The sequence below is a fragment of the Oncorhynchus keta genome, chromosome 26 (genome assembly GCF_023373465.1).
Source record: "Oncorhynchus keta strain PuntledgeMale-10-30-2019 chromosome 26, Oket_V2, whole genome shotgun sequence".
Classification (NCBI taxonomy): domain Eukaryota; kingdom Metazoa; phylum Chordata; class Actinopteri; order Salmoniformes; family Salmonidae; genus Oncorhynchus; species Oncorhynchus keta.
The window spans coordinates 38107333-38131275 of record NC_068446.1 but is presented as its reverse complement, the minus strand read 5'-3'; the positions used below and the strand labels follow the sequence as shown (position 1 = coordinate 38131275).

The following is a 23943-nucleotide window of genomic DNA, read 5'->3' as shown; positions in this document are numbered from 1 at the left end:
TCTGGTTCCAGTCTCTCTGTCTGTTTATCGTTCTCTGGTTCCTTCCAGTCTCTCTGTCTGTTTATCACTCTCTTGTTCCAGTCTCTCTGTCTGTTTATCACTCTCTGGTTCTAGTCTCTCTGTCTGTTTATCACTCTCTGGTTCCAGTCTCTCTGTCTGTTTATCACTCTCTGGTTCCAGTCTCTCTGTCTGTTTATCGTTCTCTGGTTCCAGTCTCTCTGTCTGTTTATCACTCTCTGGTTCCAGTCTCTCTGTCTGTTTATCACTCTCTGGTTCCAGTCTCCCTGTCTGTTTATCACTCTCTGGTTCCAGTCTCTCTGTCTGTTTATCACTCTCTGGTTCCAGTCTCCCTGTCTGTTTATCACTCTCTGGTTCCAGTCTCTCTGTCTGTTTATCGTTCTCTGGTTCCAGTCTCTCTGTCTGTTTATCACTCTCTGGTTCCAGTCTCTCTGTCTGTTTATCACTCTCTGGTTCTAGTCTCTCTGTCTGTTTATCACTCTCTGGTTCCAGTCTCTCTGTCTGTTTATCACTCTCTGGTTCCAGTCTCTCTGTCTGTTTATCGTTCTCTGGTTCCAGTCTCTCTGTCTGTTTATCACTCTCTGGTTCCAGTCTCTCTGTCTGTTTATCACTCTCTGGTTCCAGTCTCTCTGTCTGTTTATCACTCTCTGGTTCCAGTCTCTCTGTCTGTTTATCACTCTCTGGTTCCAGTCTCCCTGTCTGTTTATCACTCTCTGGTTCCAGTCTCTCTGTCTGTTTATCGTTCTCTGGTTCCAGTCTCTCTGTCTGTTTATCGTTCTCTGGTTCCAGTCTCTCTGTCTGTTTATCACTCTCTGGTTCCAGTCTCTGTCTGTTTATCACTCTCTGGTTCCAGTCTCTCTGTCTGTTTATCACTCTCTGGTTCCAGTCTCTCTGTCTGTTTATCATTCTCTGGTTCCAGTCTCTCTGTCTGTTTATCACTCTCTTGTTCCAGTCTCTCTGTCTGTTTATCATTCTCTGGTTCCAGTCTCTCTGTCTGTTTATCACTCTCTGGTTCAGTCTCTCTGTCTGTTTATCACTCTCTTGTTCCAGTCTCTCTGTCTGTTTATCACTCTCTGGTTCCAGTCTCTCTGTCTGTTTATCACTCTCTGGTCTCCAGTCTCTCTGTCTGTTTATCACTCTCTGGTTCCAGTCTCTCTGTCTGTTTATCGTTTTCTCTGGTTCCAGTCTCTCTGTCTGTTTATCACTCTCTGGTTCCAGTCTCTCTGTCTGTTTATCACAGTCTCTCTGGTTCTAGTCTCTCTGTCTGTTTATCACTCTCTGGTTCCAGTCTCTCTGTCTGTTTATCACTCTCTGGTTCCAGTCTCTCTGTCTGTTTATCGTTCTCTGGTTCCAGTCTCTCTGTCTGTTTATCACTCTCTGGTTCCAGTCTCTCTGTCTGTTTATCACTCTCTGGTTCCAGTCTCCCTGTCTGTTTATCACTCTCTGGTTCCAGTCTCTCTGTCTGTTTATCACTCTCTGGTTCCAGTCTCTCTGTCTGTTTATCACTCTCTGGTTCCAGTCTCTCTGTCTGTTTATCGTTCTCTGGTTCCAGTCTCTCTGTCTGTTTATCTGGTTCCAGTCTCTCTGGTTCCAGTCTCTCTGTCTGTTTATCACTCTCTGGTTCCAGTCTCTGTCTGTTTATCACTCTCTGGTTCCAGTCTCTCTGTCTGTTTATCATTCTCTGGTTCCAGTCTCTCTGTCTGTTTATCATTCTCTGGTTCCAGTCTCTCTGTCTGTTTATCACTCTCTGTTCCAGTCTCTCTGTCTGTTTATCATTCTCTGGTTCCAGTCTCTCTGTCTGTTTATCGTTCTCTGGTTCCAGTCTCTCTGTCTGTTTATCACTCTCTGGTTCCAGTCTCTCTGTCTGTTTATCACTCTCTGGTTCCTCTCTGTTTATCAGTCTCTCTCTGTTTATCACTCTCTGGTTCCAGTCTCTCTGTCTGTTTATCATTCTCTGGTTCCAGTCTCTCTGTCTGTTTATCACTCTCTTGTTCCAGTCTCTCTGTCTGTTTATCACTCTCTGGTTCCAGTCTCTCTGTCTGTTTATCTGTCTGTTTATTCTCTGGTTCCAGTCTCTCTGTCTGTTTATCACTCTCTGGTTCCAGTCTCTCTGTCTGTTTATCACTCTCTTGTTCCAGTCTCTCTGTCTGTTTATCACTCTCTGGTTCCAGTCTCTCTGTCTGTTTATCACTCTCTGGTTCCAGTCTCTCTGTCTGTTTATCGTTCTCTGGTTCCAGTCTCTCTGTCTGTTTATCGTTCTCTGGTTCCAGTCTCTCTGTCTGTTTATCACTCTCTGGTTCCAGTCTCTCTGTCTGTTTATCACTCTCTTGTTCCAGTCTCTCTGACTGTTTATCACTCTCTGGTTCCAGTCTCTCTGTCTGTTTATCACTCTCTGGTTCCAGTCTCTCTGTCTGTTTATCACTCTCTGGTTCCAGTCTCTCTGTCTGTTTATCACTCTCTGGTTCCAGTCTCTCTGTCTGTTTATCACTCTCTGGTTCTCTCGCTCTGTCCCTCACACTCTCTAACTCTGTTTTTCTCACCCACAATTTATGGTAGATGTATTCCTCATGTCTATTTCCTCCATAAAAAAACCCACAGCCTACTAGCCTCTCGACGAACCCACCCAGGCCTATAATGAATTGTGGCGTGAGCGTTTGTCAAAGGTTACTAATGTGTTATGTTTGTACTCATGGATCCCAGTAGAGTCCATGCACCTCTGCTCTCTCCGAGCAGTACGACTTCTAACTTCTAACAGTAAGTTTCCTGATTGTGATGCACTCATGAATCCAGCAGGCTTTTAACAATCTAGCACCAGAATGTTCTGCAGAAACCCCACTGTTTGTCCTAAAAGGCTTTCCATGTCCGCCTCAATGTTAAAATAAAAATACTATAAACAAACAAAAAAAAGTTATAACCATTTCCACAGCCATACTCCTTGGAGGGATAACTTTGTTACTCTATTTTATTGTTTTTTTATTTTATTTTTTTTTTTAACATTTTATTTTTAAAATTCAGATAGGACTGGTGCACTACTTTTGACCAGAGCCCTATTCCCTACATAGGGCTCTGGTCAAAAGTAGTGCACTATGTAGGGAATAGTGCTCTGTTCAAAAGTAGTGCACTATGGGAAAATAATGTAATGTGGGAAAGGAGGAGAAAAGATAGAGAAGGTAGTGATTATAGTTCCTGCCTAGAAAGGGAGTATGTGTATGTCTGTGCATAACGTTTGTGTACATACAGTGCATGCATAAGTATGTACATATATGCAAAAGTGCATGTGTGTGTGTGTGTGTGTGTGTGTGTGTGTGTGTGTGTGTGTGTGTGTGTGTGTGTGTGTGTGTGTGTGTGTGTGTGTGTGTGTGTGTGTGTGTGTGTGTGTGTGTGTGTGTGTGTGTGTGTGTGTGTGTGTGTCTGAGCAAGTGTGTGAAAGAGTGAAATTCCATGTTGCAGATGTGCTGTGTAACTGAAATGCTTTCAGAACATCATAAACAACAACATTCCACTGTTAGTTATCTATTGTTCCTTAAATGACTAACCAGGAAGTTAACAATTCTTGGTTGAAACTATGTCACAATGTTGCAAATGAACTAATAATGATTCACAAACAAACTCATTCTACAACACATTATTTGTTTGTGAATCATGAATCGTTCATTTACAACATTTTGACAGCAGTATATATGAAACCTCCAACATTCTCAAATTGCCACATTTCATAACGTAGACCAGAATGATCAAATTGGACGCAGTCTATCACAGTGCCATCCATTTTGTCACCAAAGCCCCAAATATTACCCACCACTGCAACCAGTAAGCTCTCATTGACTGGCCATCGCTCCATAGTTGTCACCAAACCCACTGGCTCCAGGTCATCTACAAGTCTCTGCTAACTATAGCCCCACCATATCTCAGCTCACTGGTCACCATAGCAGCACCCACCCGTAGCACGCGCTCCAGCAGGTATATCTCACTGGTCACCCCCCAAAGCCAATTCCTCCTTTGGTCGTCTTTCCTTCCAGTTCTCTGCTGCCAATGACTGGAACGAACTGCAAAAATCTCTGAAGCTGGAGACCCATATCTCCCTCACTAACTTTAAGCACCAGCTGTCAGAGCAGCTCACAGATCACTGCACCTGTACATAGCTCATCTGTAAACAGCCCATCTATCTACCTACCTCATCCCCATACTGTATTTATTTATCTTGCTCCTTTGCACCCCAGCATCTCTACTTGCACATTCATCTTCTGCACATCTACCATTCCAGTGTTTAATTGCTAAATTGTAATTACTTCACCACCATGGCCTATTTATTGCCTTTTCCTCCCTTATCTTAACTTAGTTGCACTCACTGTATATAGACTTTTTGTTTTATTTTGTTCTACTGTATTATTGACTGTATGTTTGTTTATTCCATGTGTAACTCTGTGTTGTTGTATGTGTCGAACTACTGTGCTTTATCTTGGCCAGGTCACAGTTGTAAATGAGAACTTGTTCTCAACTAGCCTACCTGGTTAAATAAAGGTGTTCTCAACTAGCCTACCTGGTTAAATAAAGGTGTTCTCAACTAGCCTACCTGGTTAAATAAAGGTGTTCTCAACTAGCCTACCTGGTTAAATAAAGGTGTTCTCAACTAGCCTACCTGGTTAAATAAAGGTGTTCTCAACTAGCCTACCTGGTTAAATAAAGGTGTTCTCAACTAGCCTACCTGGTTAAATAAAGGTGTTCTCAACTAGCCTACCTGGTTAAATAAAGGTGTTCTCAACTAGCCTACCTGGTTAAATAAAGGTGTTCTCAACTAGCCTACCTGGTTAAATAAAGGTGTTCTCAACTAGCCTACCTGGTTAAATAAAGGTGTTCTCAACTAGCTTACCTGGTTAAATAAAGGTGTTCTCAACTAGCCTACCTGGTTAAATAAAGGTGTTCTCAACTAGCCTACCTGGTTAAATAAAGGTGTTCTCAACTAGCCTACCTGGTTAAATAAAGGTGTTCTCAACTAGCCTACCTGGTTAAATAAAGGTGTTCTCAACTAGCCTACCTGGTTAAATAAAGGTGTTCTCAACTAGCCTACCTGGTTAAATAAAGGTGTTCTCAACTAGCCTACCTGGTTAAATAAAGGTGTTCTCAACTAGCCTATCTGGTTAAATAAAGGTTCAATCTTTTTTTAAATGACTACAACACTGATTTGTCCTAAAATATGAAAGACTCCCTATTCCCTATTGTAGTGCACTACTTTTGACCACATTTGCCTTTTAGGGTACCAACACAGTGACCAAGCAGTTTGTTCCTTTTATGTGGCAAAAAAATGTACCTATAAAAAGGTTTTGTGTGTTGTTTAACACTGTAGGGTGTAAAGCCTTATTTGCATATTTCCCAGAGCGCCTTTCAAGTGAATTTTAGAGTTACCAGTACCACCCATGACTGTTGCATTAAATGAGTTTCAGTCCTGTAGCCGTCACCAACTAATGGCCTAGGTGAATATTTTATCATAGACAAACTCTTTATGACAATACATTACATATATCATAAGGCCATACTTCGGCAGCCTAGTTAAATCCCAACACAGAAGTCCAAAACTCATGGTTTGCAGGCCACATTGGACAAGTCACATCATGCTGGTTTGCAGAGTGATATGCAATTGCTGTTGGAATCCAGTCAGAGTGGAGATACATTTCAAATGTGAACTTTTAATCACCCGCAACCTGCTTTTAGAACGACTGCCAAGGTAGGGACACTAGATAAATGAGACTACCGAAAGTATTGAAACTGGAACAGCCATCTCAGTACCGGGTGCAATAATTCGAACTACTAACAGAATGGGTTCGTTTAGAAAAATGTATGTATGTTATTTACCTTTGTGTACCATAAGACCAACCATCAATTTTCATGCAAAAACAAACATTGAAACAAACAATTCAAAGAATTGCAATAGAGCATGCTGGGAAATATGATACTGATTGTTTTTGAGAGTGTGATGATTGTACCTTTTATATTCAAAAATTGGCAAAGGAATTGACCATTATACTAGATTATCCACACATATACCCTAAAGATATGGAACAGTACCATGTGAGGACATACAGTTGAAGTGGCAAGTTAACATACACTTAGGTTGGAGTCATTAAAACTCGTTTGTCAACCCCTCCACAAATTTCTTGTAAACAAACTATAGTTTTGGCAAGTCGGTTAGGACATCTACTTTGTGCATGACACAAGTAATTTTTACTGACAGAATATTTCACTTATAATTCACTGTATCACAATTCCAGTGGGTCAGAAGTTTACAGTACATACGCTAAGTTAACTGTGCCTTTAAACAGCTTGGAAAATGGAAGAAAATTATGTCATGGCTTTAGAAGCTTCTGATAGGCTAATTGACATAATTTCAGTCAATTGGAGGTGTACTTGTGGATGTATTTCAAGGCCTACCTTCAAACTCAGCGCCTCTTTGCTTGACATCATGGGAAAATCAAAAGAAATCAGCCAAGATTTCAGAAAAAAAACTGTAGACCTCCACAAGTCTGGTTCATCCTTGGGAGCAATTTCCAAATGCCTGAAGGTACCACGTTCATCTGTACAAACAATAGTACGCAAGTATAAGCACCATGGGACCACGCAGCCGTCGTACCCCTCAGGAAGGAGACTAGTTCTGTCTCCTAGAGATGAATGTACTTTGGTGCGAAAAGTGCAAATCAATCCCAGAACAACAGCAAAGGACCTTGTGAAGATGCTGGAGGAAACAGGTACAAAAGTATCTATATCCACAGTAAAACAAGTCCTGTATTGACATAACCTGAAAGGCTGTTCAGCAAGAAAGAAGCCACTGCTCCAAAACCGCCATAAAAAAAGCCAGACTACGGTTTGCAACTGCACATCCGGGGGCAAAGATTGTACTTTTTGGAGAAATGTCCTCTGGACTGATGAAACAAAAATAGAACTGTTTGGTCATAATGACCATTGTTAAGTTTGGATGAAAAAGGGGAAGGCTTGCAAGGCGAAGAACACCATCCCAACCGTGAAGCACGGGAAGGCAGCATCATGTTGTGGAGTTGCTTTGCTGCAGGAGGGACTGGTGCACTTCACAAAATATATGGCATTATGAGGACGGAAAATGATGTGGATATATTGAAGCAACATCTCAAGACATCAGCCTGGTTGCAAATGGGTCTTCCAAATGGACAATGATCCCAAGCATACTTCCAAAGTTGTTGAAAAATGGCTTAAGGACAACAAAGTCAAGGTATTGGAGTGGTCATCACAAAGCCTTGACCTCAATCCTATAGAAAAATTTGGGGCAGAACTGAAAAAGCGTGTGCAAGCAAGGAGACCTACAAACCTGACTCAGTTACACCAGCTCTGTCAGGAGGAATGGGTGAACATTTACCCAACTTATTGTGGGAAGCTTATGGAAAGCTACCCAAAACATTTGACCCAAGTTAAACAATTTAAAGGCAATGCTATCAAATACTAATTAAGTGTATGTAAACTTCTGACCAACTGGGAATGTGAATAAATAAATAAAAGCGGGAATAAATCATTTGCTCTACTATTATTCTGATATTTCACATTATTAAAATGAAGTGGTGATCCTAACTGACCTAAGACAGGGCATTTTTACTAGGATTAAATGTCAGGAACTGTGAGAAACTGAGTTTAAAATGATATGGCTAACCTGTATGTAAACTTCTGACTTAAACTGTATGTATCTCTGAAGGTATTTTATGTGTATTTTTGGACCCCTGGGAACAATATTGTACCCTAACCGTACCCTTTTTTTCTGCGCACGTATGGGCCCTGGTCAAAAGTAGTGCACTATAAAGGGATTAGTGTGCCATTTGGTTCACATCCTGGGCTGTTCAGTGTATGAAGTGAACGTGGGAAATCCTGTCAGGACCTTGTTTGACACAGCACAGTGACAATAGATATGGAGGCTTCTGCAAGAGAAGCACGATACAGAGAAAGGAAAGAGAGTGAAATACTGCAGAGAGGGAGACAGAGCCAAATCTTTACTTAAACACATGTAACTCAAATATTTTATGTGCGTGCGTGCGTGCGTGCGTGCGTGCGTGCGTGCGTGCGTGCGTGCGTGCGTGCGTGCGTGTGTGTGTGTGTGCGTGTACCTGGTTTGTAGGACATGTTGTGTGGGAAGAGGAAGCCCTGCTGTGCAGCAGCGGCGGCAGCAGCCAGAGATCGCTGGTCATGAGGAAACACTGGGATCATCAGAGGAGGCATGTGACCCTGCACCTGAGAGAAACAGAGTGAGTTCAATAGTTATCCTACTTATACATTTTCTGATGAATATTTATAAATGTTTTTCTTCTTCTTTTCTCTTTGTTCTTCTGTTTCTAATGAATGATTCTTAGTGTATTTATGTAACACTTCCTTTAGATAGTCCATCTGTTGATGCTCTATGGCAGGGGTCCCCAACTGACGACCCGTGATTTAAAAAAAAAATAAAAATATATATATATATATATATATATATATATATATATATATATATATATATATATATTATTGTTGGACATAAAAGACTGTGATATTAATGTAGGAAATCTGTTCTCAAGTATATCACCACGCACAATAGAGAGATACGATACATTCAGAAAGACCCCTTGACTTTTTACACATTATTACTTTACAGCCTTATTCTAAAATTGAACTAATATTTTTTCCCCTCATCAACCTACATACAATACCTCATAATGAAAAAGCAAAAACATGTTGTTGTTTTTTTTGTAAATGTATTAGTGTAAATAGTGTAAAAATGTATTAGTGTAAATAGTGTAAAAATGTATTAGTGTAAAAATCACATTTACACAATTATTCAGACCCATTACTGAGTATTTTGTTGAAGCAGCTTTGGCAGTCTTCTTGGGTATGACGCTACAAGCTTGCCACACCTGTATTTGGGGAGTTTCTCCCATTCTTCTCTCCAGATGCTCTAAAGCTCTGTTAGGATGGATGGGGAGCGTTGCTGCACAGCTATTTTCAGGTCTCTCCAGAGACGTTCAATTGTGTTCAAGTCTAGGCTCTGGCTGGGCCACTCAAGGACATTCAGAGACTTGTCCCGAAGCCACTCCTGCGTTGTCTTGGCTGTATGCTTAGGGTAGTTGTCCTGTTGGAAGGTGAACCTTCACCCCCAGCCTGAGATCCTGAGCACTCTGGAGCAGGGTTTCATCAAGGATCTCTCTATACTTTGCATCGTTCATCTTTCCTTCGATCCTGACGCTGAAAAACATCCACACAGCATGATGCTGCTGCCACCACCATGCTTCACTGTAGGGATGGTGCCAGGTTTCCTCCAGATGTCACGCTGCACATTCAGTCCAAAGTGGTCAATCTTAGTTTCATCAGACCAGAGAATCATGTTTCTCATGGTCTGAGAGTCTTTAGGTGCCTTTTGGCAAACTCCTAGTGGGCTGTTATGTGCCTTTTACTGAGAAGTGGCTTCCGTCTGGCCACTCTACCATAAAGGCCTGATTGGTGGAGTGCTGCAGAGATGGTTGTCCTTCTGGAAGGTTCTCCCATCTCCACAGAGGGATTCTAGAGCACTGTCAGAGTGACCATAGAGTTCTTGGTCACCTCCCTGACCAAGGCCCTTCTTGCCCGATTGCTCAGTTTGGCAATCTCCCAGATCTGTGCCTCGACACAATCCTGTCTCGGAGCTCTACGGACAATTCCTTCAACCTCATGGCTTGGTTTTTGCTCTGACATGCACTGTCAACCGTGGGACCTTTATATAGACAGGTGTGTGCCTTTCCAAATCATGTCCAATCAATTGAATTTACCACAGGTGGACTCCAATCAAGTTGTAGAAACCAGAAAGGCTCTGAATACTTATGTAAATAAGGTATTTGTTTTTTATTTAAATACATTTTCCCAAAATAATAATACCCTGTTTTCGCTTTGTCATTATGAGGGCCTTGTGTGTAGTTTTTCAAGGATGGTAATTTCTTTAATCCATTTTAGAAAAAGGCTGTAACGTAACAAAATGTGGAAAAGTCAAGGGGTCTGAATACTTTCCGAAGGCACAGTATGCGATCATATAAAATGTAAGCAAGGTTTGAAATTATTATGTTTTAGTCAAATGTTATATCTGTTTGGGCTTCTTGCCGTCAATTTCTACAAATGATATGTAATAATGTTCCGGCCACCTGACCATCCGCTCAAGAGAAAAGCTTCCCACGGTTGAATGTAGTTGATGATCTCTGCTCTACATACTATCTACTAACCCTAGCCCTGACCTTTATCCTTGCCCTGACCTTTATCCTTGCCCTGACATTTATCCTTGCCCTGACATTTATCCTTGCCCTGAACTTTATCCTTGCCCTGACCTTTATCCTTGCCCTGACCTTTATCCTTGCCCTGACATTTATCCTTGCCCTGACCTTTATCCTTGCCCTGACCTTTATCCTTGCCCTGACATTTATCCTTGCCCTGACCTTTATCCTTGCCCTGACCTTTATCCTTGCCCTGACCTTTATCCTTGCCCTGACCTTTATCCTTGCCCTGACCTTTATCCTTGCCCTGACCTTTATCCTTGCCCTGACCTTTATCCTTGCCCTGACCTTTATCCTTGCCCTGACCTTTATCCTTGCCCTGACCTTTATCCTTACCCTGACCTTTATCCTTGCCCTGAACTTTATCCTTACCCTGACCCTTATTCTAAACCTAACTGTAACTTTAGCAAGCAGTTGCTTATCAATAGTTTGTTGATAGTATGACCATGTGTAGCACATCTACAGCTGGACTATCCAAATAAAGTGTGACCTTGAATTGTTCAACATTGTCTTTATTGTCAATACAATAATTATTTATTATCCCAATAAAGCATTTAAATGGAAGAGAGAGTGAGAGAGAGAGAGAGAGATAAATAGAGAGAAAAAGAGAATTTAGATTCACAAGCACATATCTTCCAGAGAGATGTGAGAGAGCAGTAAGAGAGTAGACACACACACACACAAACCCACCCACCATGTGTATGGTTTCAACAAAGCCTATATCATTGTATCTGAGCCTGGAAGCTCTAAAAAGTTAACAGCTGAGTAGTTAAAGCAATGAAGTCTCTCTCTCAAATGAAAGCTAAACCACTGCATCTCGGTCACTTCCTATTTCCCTCTTTCTTTCTCTGTCTCCCCTCTCTCTTTACTCTCTCTTTTTGCCCCCATCTCTCCTTATCCTGACTTGTTTACTCTTTCTCACCTAGACATCACGAATAAATGCACTTTGATTATCTGATCTCAACTATTTAACTAAATATTCAGTGGGAAAGGTAACATGGTGGTCTGGTCAGATAGCAGTAGAAGTTGAGACTGTGAGGGGAATATGTGTGAGCGCAGTTCAACTGGTTAAATGAGTAGTCTCTAGAGTGGGAAAGAGCATGGGTAAAGGGGAGCACAGAGAGGAAACACAAACATCCCAGCCTTCCGTACCGTAAAACTTAAATTAATAGCCCAGGAGTTTATTTGCTTCAATTGCTGAACTCAACAGGCGCTTATTAGAGACAAGCTTCTATTTGAGCCAGGCGTCTATTTAATGCACACAGCTTTTATGCATTTGCTCTCTGTTTAATTCCAGCATTCACTTCCATCAGTCTTAATTTAATACCTCCGGCGCCGAGAGAGATGGCCGCCTCGGTTCGCGTTCCTAGGAAACTATGCAGTATTTTGTTTTTTTACGTGTTATTTCTTACATTGGTACCCCAGGTAATCTTAGGGTTTATTACATACAGTCGGGAGAAACTATTGGATATAAGAGCAACGTCAACTCACCATCATTACGACCAGGAATATGACTTTCCCGAAGCGGATCCTCTGTTTTGCCCACCACCCAGGACAATGGATCGGATCCCAGCCGGCTAACCAAAACAACGATGCAGGCACATCGCGCACCGCTCCCCAGCATACCACTCGCTAATGTCCAGTTTCTTGACAACAAGGTAGATTAAATCCGAGCAAGGGTAGCATTCCAGAGAGACATAAGAGACTGTAACGTTCTTTGCTTCACGGAAACATGACTCACTCGAGACACGCCATCGGAGTCGGTATAGCTAGCTGGTTTCTTCACGCATCGCACCGACAGAAACAAGCATCTTTCTGGTAAGAAGAAGGGCAGGGGGGTATGCCTTATGATTAACGTGACGTGGTATAACCATAACAACATACAGGAACTCAAGTTCTTCTGTTCACCTGAATTCCTCACAATCAAATGTTGACCACATTATCTACCAAGACAATTCTCTTCGATTATAATCACAGCCTGGTATATCCCCCCCAAGCAGACACATCTATGGCCCTGAACAAACTTAATTTGACTCTATGTAAACTGGAAACCACATATTTTAACAAGGCTAATCTGAAAACAAGATTCCCTAAATTCTATCAGCATATTGATTGTGCAACCAGGCCTGGTAAAATCCTGGATCATTGTTATTCCAACTTCGACGAGGCATATAAGGCCCACCCCCGCCCTCCTTTCGGAAAAGCTGACCACGACTACATTTTGTCGCTCCCAGCCTATGGACAGAAATTAAAACAGGAAGCTCCCTCACTCAGGTCTGTTCAACGCTGGTCCGACCAATCTGATTCCACGCTTCAAGATTGCTTCGATCACCTGGACTGGGATATGTTCCACATTGCGTCAAAGAACAACATTGACGAATACGCTGATTCAGTGAGCGAGTTTATTAGCAAGTGCATCGGCGATGTCGTACCCACAGCAACTATTAAAACATTTTCAAACCAGAAACTGTGGATTGTTGGCAGCATTCGAGTGAAACTGAAAGCGCGAACCATTGCTTTTAATCAGGGCAAGGTGACCGGAAACATGACCGAATACAAACAGCGTAGCCATTCCCTCCGTAAGGCAATCAAATAAGCTAAGCGTCAGTATAGAGACAAAGTAGAGTTGCAATTCAACGACTCAGACACAAGAGGTATGTGGCAGGGTCTACAGTCAATCACGGATTACAAAAAGAAAACCAGCCCCGTCGTTGACCAGGATGTCTTGCTCCCAGACAGACTAAACAACTTCTTTGCTCGCTTTGAGGACAATAGAGTGCCACAAACACGGCCCGCTACCAAAACCTTCAGACTCTCCTTCACTGCAGCCGACATGAGCAAAACAGGTCCAGACGGAATCCCCAGCCGCGTCCTCAGAGCATGAGCAGACCACTTGGCTGGTGTGTTTACGGACATATTCAATCAATTCTTATCCCAGTCTGCTGTTCCCACATGCTTCAAGAGGGCCACCATTGTTCCTGTTCCCAAGAAAGCTAAGGTAACTGAGCTAACCCCTAACCCATCTGTACAAGAGGAATACCTATGTGAGAATGCTGTTCATCGACTACAGCTCAGCATTTAACACCATAGTACCCTCCAAACTCTTCATCAAGCTCGAGACCTTGGGTCTCTCGACCCCGCCCTGTGCAACTGGATACTGGACTTCCTGAAGGGCCGCCCTCAGGTTGTGAGGGTAGGTAACAACATCTCCACCCCGCTGATCCTCAACACTGGGGCCCCACAAGGGTGCGTTCTCAGCCCTCTCCTGTACTCCCTGTTCACCCATGGCTGTGTGGCCATGCACGCCTCCAACTCATTCATCAAGATTGCAGACGACACCACAGTGGTAGGCTTGATTACCAACAACAATGAGACGGCCTACAGGGAGGAGGTGAGGGCCCTCGGAGTGTGGTGTCAGGAAAATAACCTCACACTCAACGTCAACAAAACAAAGGAGATGATCATGGACTTCAGTAAACAGCAGAGGGAGCACACCCCTATCCACACCGATGGGACAGTAGTGGAGAGGGTAGTAAGTTTTAAGTTCCTCGGCGTACACATCACGGACAAACGGAATTGGTCCACCCACACAGACAGCGTGGTGACCTCAGGAGACTGAAGAAATTTGGCTTGTCACCAAAAGCACAGATGCACAGATGCACAATCGAGAGCATCCTGTAGGGCTGTATCACCGCCTGGTACGGCAACTGCTCCACCCATAACCGTAAGGCTCTCCAGAGGGCAGTGAGGTCTGCACAACGCATCCCCGGGGGCAAACTACCTGCCCTCCAGGACACCTCCACCACCTGATGTCACAGGAAGACCATAAAGATTATCAAGGACAACAACCACCCGAGCCACTGCCTGTTCACCCCACTTTCATCCAGAAGGCGGGGTAAGTACAGGTGCATCAAAGCTGGGACCGAGGGACTGAAAAACAGCTTCTATCTCAAGGCCGTTGGTTATTACTGCATTGTCGGAACTAGAAGCACAAGCATTTCGCTACACTCGCATTAACATCTGCTAACCATGTGTATGTGACCAATACAATTTGAGTTGATGTGATTTTCTGCACTAATGTCATTTACACACTGTGTTACATTTATTTTGTCTTCGTATGCTTCCACAAAAACATTTTATTTTACTTTTCCTTGACAGAATAATTATTCTCTTCTTTGATTTTGCCTTTTCGGGACAATTTCTGGGGGTCTCTTTTCCCAAAGTTGTTGACTTGTTGTGCTTGCTAGTTAGCTAGCAGCAGTTCTCAGCTGTTAGCAGTTTGACAATAAAAGTTTCTTACTGGCAATGCAATCATTTTTGTCATTACAGAATTACTTAATGTAACAAATCAAACATTAAACCTCGTAAACAATTCATTTAGACACAGCGTTTATTTGAAACAGGGGTTTATTTCCCAAAATGTGTGCTGTTCCCCGGCTATTAAAAGGGACAGGCGGTTATTTGAAATTCAGCGTTTAATTTCAGTTTTACGGTATGCTTCTTTCAAATACTCTTTCTTGATTGCCATCGCATGGAAAGGGAAAAACATGTTCTTTCATATTTCTACATGTGTGTGTGTGTGTGTGTGTGTGTGTGTGTGTGTGTGTGTGTGTGTGTGTGTGTGTGTGTGTGTGTGTGTGTGTGTGTGTGTGTGTGTGTGTGTGTGTGTGTGTGTGTGTGTGTGTGTGTGTGTGTGTGTGTGTGTGAGTGAGAGAGAGAGAGTGTGAGTGTTTTTCTAAGAACACAGTCACCATCAGATTCCACTGAACACTGTGAATCGAGATCCTGGAGGTTCTATAAGTTTCACACACACACACGGGAGGCCCAGACACACACACACACACACACACGTCTTGTGACACCACCGAGAGACTAGGGCAAGAATGAAGGGAGAAAAAAAGTCTGTGTGTCCAAGCGGAGGGGGGAGAATGCTCCATTCATTGTGTTCCTCTGGGAATACCTTCCCTCCACCAAACACAAAGCACAGGCCTTCTCCTAGAGGAGAGGGATGAATGGACTGGCCTGCTCTCCCCCAGCCCAAAGAAAACATAGAGCCCCCTTCCCCAACTACCCACCAGACACACACATACTCAGACACAAGCGCATGCACAGATGCATTTAGGCACACACAAGTGTGCACACGGTATTAATGGTCCTACTGTGTAAAGACTGGGGTGTGGTGGGCACAGTAAAGGCTGTGGATGAGAGAGAGATAGAGGGGGGGGGGGCAGTGAGAGACGGGGACAGAGAGAGAGAGAGAGGGACAGAGAGAGAGAGAGAGAGAGAGAGAGAGAGAGAGAGAGAGAGAGAGAGAGAGAGAGAGACAAAAGAGAGAGAGGGGGTGGCAGAGAGAGAGGGGGACAGAGAGAGAGAGAGAGAGAGAGAGACAGAGAGACAGAGAGACAGAGAGAGAGAGCAAAAGAGAGAGAGCGAGAGGGACAGAAAGAGCAAAAGAGAGTGAGAGAGAGAGAGAGAGAGAGAGAGAGAGAGAGAGAGAGAGAGAGAGAGAGAGAGAGAGAGAGAGAGAGAGAGAGAGAGAGAGAGAGAAATGAAGAGAAAGACAGAGGGATAGTGGGAGAAATAGAGAGATTCCTGTCCGTTCACATTTTATTTCTGTGGCTAGTTTAGCTTGGTAGGCAGAGCTACAGTTTGTATGCTTTCAAACCACAGATTATCATCATATTTTAAATCATAATACACTAAGCCAGTGTTTCCCAATCCTGGTCCTGGGGACCCAAAGGGCACACATTTTAGTTTTTGACCTTGCACTAACACACCTGATTTACATATCCTCTGTCACTGTGTGCAATGACAGCAGCATTAGCTCTAGACAAATCCCTTACAAGCCAATTACCATAATGGTTCACACCATTCTTTTCATTTTCCATAGTTGTTGAATTTGTTTCAACATTGCAGTTGGCCCAACGGCTTTACGAGCCATTGTGTCCACTACTGGTTGCTGAGGTGGCATCTATTGGTCATTTGTGTGCACTATTAGGTCTTAATGTGGCTTTAGTGGACTAAGAGCACAGACTTCACCTCACGGCAGCAATTCTTATACTGGCTATTGACAAGAGAGCTCACTTCATTTTACACCTGATTGGTAAGGAGCGACGACATTACCTACTGGGTAGAATGGACAAGGTCAGGTTTAAGGGCGGAAAGAGAATACAACTATTCTACATATGAGGAAATAAAATAGAAAATACAAGGTGAAGATGAAAACATTTGAAAAGACTGATGAGAGAGAGAAGAGAGAAGAGAGAAGAGAGAAGAGAGAAGAGAGAAGAGAGAAGAGAGAAGAGAGAGGCTGGATGTTAGAATAGGGAGGCGAGAAATAAAAAAATAAGCGAATTAAAAAATATCAAGAATGGGAACAAAAAGAGATGAGAAAAAGCAACGCGAAGGGAAGAGGATGAGCAGATAAAGATCTTCCAAGAGGAGGTGAAGAACAACTGAGGGATGAGGAGTACACAAAAAAGTGAGCAAAAATGTAAGCAAGTGGAGGTAGGTGAAGAACAGAGAGAGGACAGAATGAAGCGATGAAAAGAGGAGGAGTGTGAGTTTGAGGTCATTAATTAGTCTGGTTAGTTTTGCCCGGCCTCTGGGGTTTGGGCCTGCATCTGTGACCCTGAGGAAATGTGTGCGTGTGTGTGGCTTGAGTGTGTAACCGGGAGGCTGACGGAACCGTTCTTTTAGCCCTTGGAAGTTCCCTACTGTTTCTACAGAACATTTAAAACCACATGACAGGAAACCGGTGTCACTTTGAACTGGGCACTCCCTCACAATAAAACACAAGACTGACAAACACTCATTTACACCCAGAGAAAGAAAAACAACATATTCTACGTGAACGGTTGTACGTTTGGATTCATAAAAAGGGAAAGGTTTGGTCATTTCCATTCATACAAATTGCTATGAATGAAGGACTTACAGTAAATGCCTCTAATCATCTTTCATCTGTTTAACAAGTTACGTCTGGGAAGTAAAGATCTGAACGGGGGTACAGAATTTAACACAGGATCATGCTGATGTCATCTGGATGGCCCCAAGGTACAGTACAGGCCAGGACTGAATCCCAAATGGCACCCTATTCCCTATGCAGTGCACTACGTTTTCTTTCTTTCTCCAAAGTAGTGCAAAATGTAGGGAATAGGGTGCCATTTGGGATACAGCCCAGGGTATGAACCCCAAACAGTAGCCCTTGGTCAGTCCCTTAGAGCATTGGGCCCTAGAATAAGTAGGTCTGGAGGTGATAAGTAGTAGCAGACTGACTGGCTGTTCTTGTGGTGCTGCCCTGCCAGTGTGTTTAACCCTTTACACTGCTGGAAATGGGCCTAAAGCATTTATAATTATATATTTACTGTACTTTTCACCACTTTGGTTGATAATAAAATCTGAAAATACTCTGGATCCATTCAGTAACATAATAAGAAAATTCACTGACATTTTAGAAGAAGAAACTATTACAACGGTTTGAGTGAGAGGTTTAACTGGTGTCTCTTCTGCACAACATCTAGTAAAGTCATTTCAATGCACTTTTATGACTCAAGCAAAGATCCAACTATAAGGTGCTTTTTCTGGAGTCTCCTAGCTTTGCCATCGAGGAACTGAAGCAAGTACAATTGTAGGGTTTTTGTTTGGAACACAGTCCATTCAAGTGTGTGTTACTCAGCTAATTTTATTCAAAATAAGACACACATTGTGTTCAGGACAACCCAGAGTATAACATGTGCCATCTTGTACCTGTACATCAACATAGTGATCATAAACGTTCATACTGTAAATGGCTTCAGTTCTCTCTTGTTTGCTTGTATGACATCAAAGTGGTATTTATTATAATCCTCAACGTGATTTGGACACAGAGGAACAAGAAGCTCTCAATGCAGCCCCGTCGATGTGGATGGGGGTGTGCTTGCACAGTTGCTCCGGGACCACACTGCCAGTTCTCTAACAGTTCTCTGACCTCCTCCCTGTAGGCTGTCTCATTGTCGTTGGGGATCAGGCCTACCACCATCGTGTCCTCAGCAAACTTGATGATGGTGTTGGAGTCTTGCGTGTCCACACAGTCGTGGGTGAACAGGAGGGGACGATTCACACACCCCTGTTGGGTTCCCATGTTGAGGGTCAGTGTGGCGGAGGTGATGTTGCCTACCCTCACCACCTGGGGGTGGCCCGTCAGGAAGTCCAGGATCCAGTTACATAGGGAGGTGTTCAGTCCCAGGGTCCTAAGCTATGTGACAAACTTGGGGGGGACAATGATGTTGAAAGCTTAGCTGTAGTCAATGAAAAGCATTCTCATATAGGAATTCCTCTTATCTAGGTGGGTGAGGGCAGTGTGGAGTGCAATTGAGATTGCGTCTTCTATGGATCTGTTAGGGCAGTATGCAAATTGGAGTGGGTCCAGGGTGTCTGGGATGATGGAGTTGATGTGTGCTCAATGGCATTGTTCAATGCAATCTAAGTTTACATAGCTCTTTCAAATGACTTAGCATGTTTAAGAGCGTTAACAATGCATTGAGAGGCACTGTATGACACACCTGGTTGAAAATACTATTTGAAACTATTTAAAATACTTCATCTGTGCTCGATTGAGCTTGCCTGTAACAATAGAGAAAATAGAGTCTGAAGTCTGAAAGGTGTAAAAACCCCGCCCACCTGACACTCCAGGGAGGCTAAAGGAAACGCTGAAATTATTTCAAATAGTATTTGAACCCAGGTCTGCTGTATGCTGATTATGTTTGCACTTCTTGACAGCTGCAGACGTGCCAACACCAAACTTCTCTCAACAACATTACAACACACCGTAAGGCAGTGTGATCATAGAGAGTAGTATTTTTACTGTCTCACACACACACACACACACACACCCTGAGGCCCGGTCCTAATGAACTCAGATCTGTGGTTTATAAAAAGCAGAGGGGGGCATTGTAAAAGAAAGCCTTGTTAAAAGCACAACACCTCCAGAGAACAAGGGGCCCTTGCTCACTGCCTCCCCCAGCCACAGTGAGCCTGTGACTGACTCTCTGGGTCAGTGTCTTTACAACCAGTCAGAACCAGTGGTGAAGACAGATCAGTTGGAAAAGTTAGTTTTGTGAAAAGGGAGAATGAGAGAAAACTCTGCAGCAGTTTACGATAGAAGGAATGAGAATGAAAGAGACAAGCGGGGGATATTCATAGGTGAGTGTGAAAGAGTGTGAGAAATGGAGTGGCAGCAAGTACTGTAGCATGAGGCAAATAGATGAACAGTATGATTGAGCGAACTAGAGGAGAAAACATGTGGAGAAAGGAAGGAGACGGGGTTGATAAATAGAAGAGGTAATAGAGAGAAGCTGATAGCAGGGATTCAATAGTCTATTGATCAAGACATGATCAATGACCCAGCAAATGAAGCCCCTATAAACAGGTCAATTACAGGGATTAGTGTGTGTGTGTGTGTGTGTGGACATTTGTGAGTGCTTTCTTGATCACCGACGATGATGAGACAGACTATAGGGAAGAGATCCGTGACCTGGCAGTGTGATGTCAGGACAACAACCTCTCCCTCAACATCAGTGACACAAAGGAGCTGATCACGGACTACAGGAAACTGAGGGCCGAGCCCACCCCCATTCACATCACTGGGGCTTATAGTGGAGCGGGTTGAGAGCTTCGAGTTCTTCAGTGTCCAAATCACTAAGGAATTAACTCAGGAGTGTCCGCCATGAGAGTGGAAAGTTGTGAGTTCCATCCCTGGCCGAGACATACCAAAAACTATAAAAATGGGACCAGGCACTCAGCATTAAGGAGATAGATTGGAGGTAAGGCTGCCTCACACTACAGAAACAGGAGATAGGCTCCGCCTCCATTCCGGCTCACACAAGGCAAGGCTACTTACTTATACACCAACACAGTCGCGATGTAGGCACGACAATGCCTCTTTCCCCTCAGGATGCTGAAAAGATTTGGCATGGTCCCTCAGACCCTTAAAAACTGATATAGTTGCACCATTGAGAGCATCTAGACTGGCTGTTTCAGCGCTTGGTATGGCAACTGCTTGGCATCTGACCCCAAGGCGCTACAGAGGGTAGTGCATGAGGCCCAGTACATCACTGGGGCCAAGCTCCCTGCCATCCAATACTTCTATACCAGGTGGTGTCAGAGGAAGGCCCTAAAATTGTCAAAGACTCCAGCCACCCAAATCATAGACTGTTCTCTCTGCTACTGCACAGCAAGTGGTACCGATGCACCAAGTCTGGAACCAACAACACCCTGAACAGCTTCTTCCCCCAAGACATAAGACTGCTAAATGGACAGCTAAATAGCTAACCAAATAGCTATCAGGACTATCTGCATTGTCCCTTTTTGCACTAACTCTTTTGACTCATCACATACGCTGCTGCTAATATTTATTATCTATCCTGTTGCCTAGTCACTTTAGCCCTACCTACATGTACATATCTACCTCAATGACCTCGTACCCCTACACATTGACTCTGTACTGGTACCCTGTGAATATTGGCCAATTATTCATTTCTCATTGTGTATTTATTCCTCGTGTTATTTTTTTTCTATTATTTAAAAAAAAATGTCTCTCTGCATTGATGGGATGTCCCTTAAGTAAGCATTTCACTGTTCGTCTACACCGGTTGTTTACGAAGCATGTGACAAATACAATTAGATTTGATTGATACACGTGTGTGTGTATGAACACATGACTAAGATAAGAGAGAATGAATAGGTACAGTGAACAGTCAGCACTGACCTGTATCTGCTGCTATAGAACGTTAGTCAGCACTGACCTGTATCTGCTGCTATAGAACGTTAGTCAGCACTGACCTGTATCTGCTGCAGTAGAACGTTAGTCAACACTGACCTGTATCTGCTGCTACAGAACGTTAGTCAGCACTGACCTGTATCTGCTGCTATAGAAGCGTTAGTCAACACTGACCTGTATCTGCTGCTATGCGTTAGTCAGCACTGACCTGTATCTGCTGCTATAGAGTCAACACTGACCTGTATCTGCTGCTGTCAGTCAGCACTGACCTGTATCTGCTGCTGTAGAACGTTAGTCAACACTGACCTGTATCTGCTGCTATAGAACGTTAGTCAACACTGACCTGTATCTGCTGCTATAGAACGTTAGTCAACACTGACCTGTATCTGCTGCTGTAGAACGTTAGTCAGCACTGACCTGTATCTGCTGCTATAGAACGTTAGTCAGCACTGACCTGTATCTGCTGCTGTAGAACGTTAGTCAACACTGACCTGTATCTGCTGCTATAGAACGTTAGTCAACACTGACCTGTATCTGCTGCTATAGAACGTTAGTCAGCACTGACCTGTATCTGCTGCTATAGAACGTTAGTCAACACTGACCTGTATCTGCTGCTATAGAACGTTAGTCAGCACTGACCTGTATCTGCTGCTGGAGAACGTTAGTCAACACTGACCTGTATCTGCTGCTATAGAACGTTAGTCAGCACTGACCTGTATCTGCTGCTATAGAACGTTAGTCAGCACTGACCTGTATCTGCTGCTGTAGAACGTTAGTCAGCACTGACCTGTATCTGCTGCTATAGAACGTTAGTCAACACTGACCTGTATCTGCTGCTGTAGAACGTTAGTCAACACTGACCTGTATCTGCTGCTGGAGAACGTTAGTCAACACTGACCTGTATCTGCTGCTATAGAACGTTAGTCAACACTGACCTGTATCTGCTGCTGTAGAACGTTAGTCAACACTGACCTGTATCTGCTGCTATAGAACGTTAGTCAACACTGACCTGTATCTGCTGCTACAGAACGTTAGTCAGCACTGACCTGTATCTGCTGCTATAGAACGTTAGTCATCACTGACCTGTATCTGCTGCTATAGAACGTTAGTCAACACTGACCTGTATCTGCTGCTATAGAACGTTAGTCAACACTGACCTGTATCTGCTGCTATAGAACGTTAGTCAACACTGACCTGTATCTGCTGCTGTAGAACGTTAGTCAGCACTGACCTGTATCTGCTGCTATAGAACGTTAGTCAGCACTGACCTGTATCTGCTGCTATAGAACGTTAGTCAACACTGACCTGTATCTGCTGCTATAGAACGTTAGTCAACACTGACCTGTATCTGCTGCTATAGAACGTTAGTCAACACTGACCTGTATCTGCTGCTGTAGAACGTTAGTCAACACTGACCTGTATCTGCTGCTGTAGAACGTTAGTCAGCACTGACCTGTATCTGCTGCTATAGAACGTTAGTCAACACTGACCTGTATCTGCTGCTGGAGAACGTTAGTCAACACTGACCTGTATCTGCTGCTACAGAACGTTAGTCAACACTGACCTGTATCTGCTGCTATAGAACGTTAGTCAACACTGACCTGTATCTGCTGCTATAGAACGTTAGTCAGCACTGACCTGTATCTGCTGCTATAGAACGTTAGTCAACACTGACCTGTATCTGCTGCTGTAGAACGTTAGTCAACACTGACCTGTATCTGCTGCTACAGAACGTTAGTCAACACTGACCTGTATCTGCTGCTACAGAACGTTAGTCAACACTGACCTGTATCTGCTGCTATAGAACGTTAGTCAACACTGACCTGTATCTGCTGCTGTAGAACGTTAGTCAGCACTGACCTGTATCTGCTGCTATAGAACGTTAGTCAACACTGACCTGTATCTGCTGCTGTAGAACGTTAGTCAGCACTGACCTGTATCTGCTGCTATAGAACGTTAGTCAACACTGACCTGTATCTGCTGCTATAGAACGTTAGTCAGCACTGACCTGTATCTGCTGCTATAGAACGTTAGTCAGCACTGACCTGTATCTGCTGCTGTAGAACGTTAGTCAACACTGACCTGTATCTGCTGCTATAGAACGTTAGTCAGCACTGACCTGTATCTGCTGCTATAGAACGTTAGTCAACACTGACCTGTATCTGCTGCTATAGAACGTTAGTCAACACTGACCTGTATCTGCTGCTATAGAACGTTAGTCAACACTGACCTGTATCTGCTGCTATAGAACGTTAGTCAGCACTGACCTGTATCTGCTGCTATAGAACGTTAGTCAACACTGACCTGTATCTGCTGCTATAGAACGTTAGTCAACACTGACCTGTATCTGCTGCTATAGAACGTTAGTCATCACTGACCTGTATCTGCTGCTACAGAACGTTAGTCATCACTGACCTGTATCTGCTGCTATAGAACGTTAGTCAACACTGACCTGTATCTGCTGCTGGAGAACGTTAGTCAACACTGACCTGTATCTGCTGCTATAGAACGTTAGTCAACACTGACCTGTATCTGCTGCTATAGAACGTTAGTCAACACTGACCTGTATCTGCTGCTATAGAACGTTAGTCAACACTGACCTGTATCTGCTGCTATAGAACGTTAGTCAGCACTGACCTGTATCTGCTGCTGGAGAACGTTAGTGAGCACTGACCTGTATCTGCTGCTATAGAACGTTAGTCAACACTGACCTGTATCTGCTGCTGTAGAACGTTAGTCAACACTGACCTGTATCTGCTGCTATAGAACGTTAGTCATCACTGACCTGTATCTGCCGCTATAGAGAACGTTAGTCAACACTGACCTGTATCTGCTGCTATAGAACGTTAGTCAACACTGACCTGTATCTGCTGCTATAGAACGTTAGTC

The 23943-nt window shown here is 43.5% G+C and overlaps 1 protein-coding gene across 1 annotated transcript in view; it reads right to left on the bottom strand.

Annotated features, from left to right (window-relative positions):
* The window catches only part of LOC118359350 (transcription factor SOX-6), a 216043-nt gene that overhangs the window by 71682 nt on the left and 120418 nt on the right, over window positions 1–23943 (bottom strand). The window contains exon 8 of the mRNA XM_052480705.1: window positions 8136–8259. Coding sequence (XP_052336665.1) covers window positions 8136–8259 — 124 coding nt within the window. The remainder of the gene's footprint in view (window positions 1–8135; window positions 8260–23943) is intronic.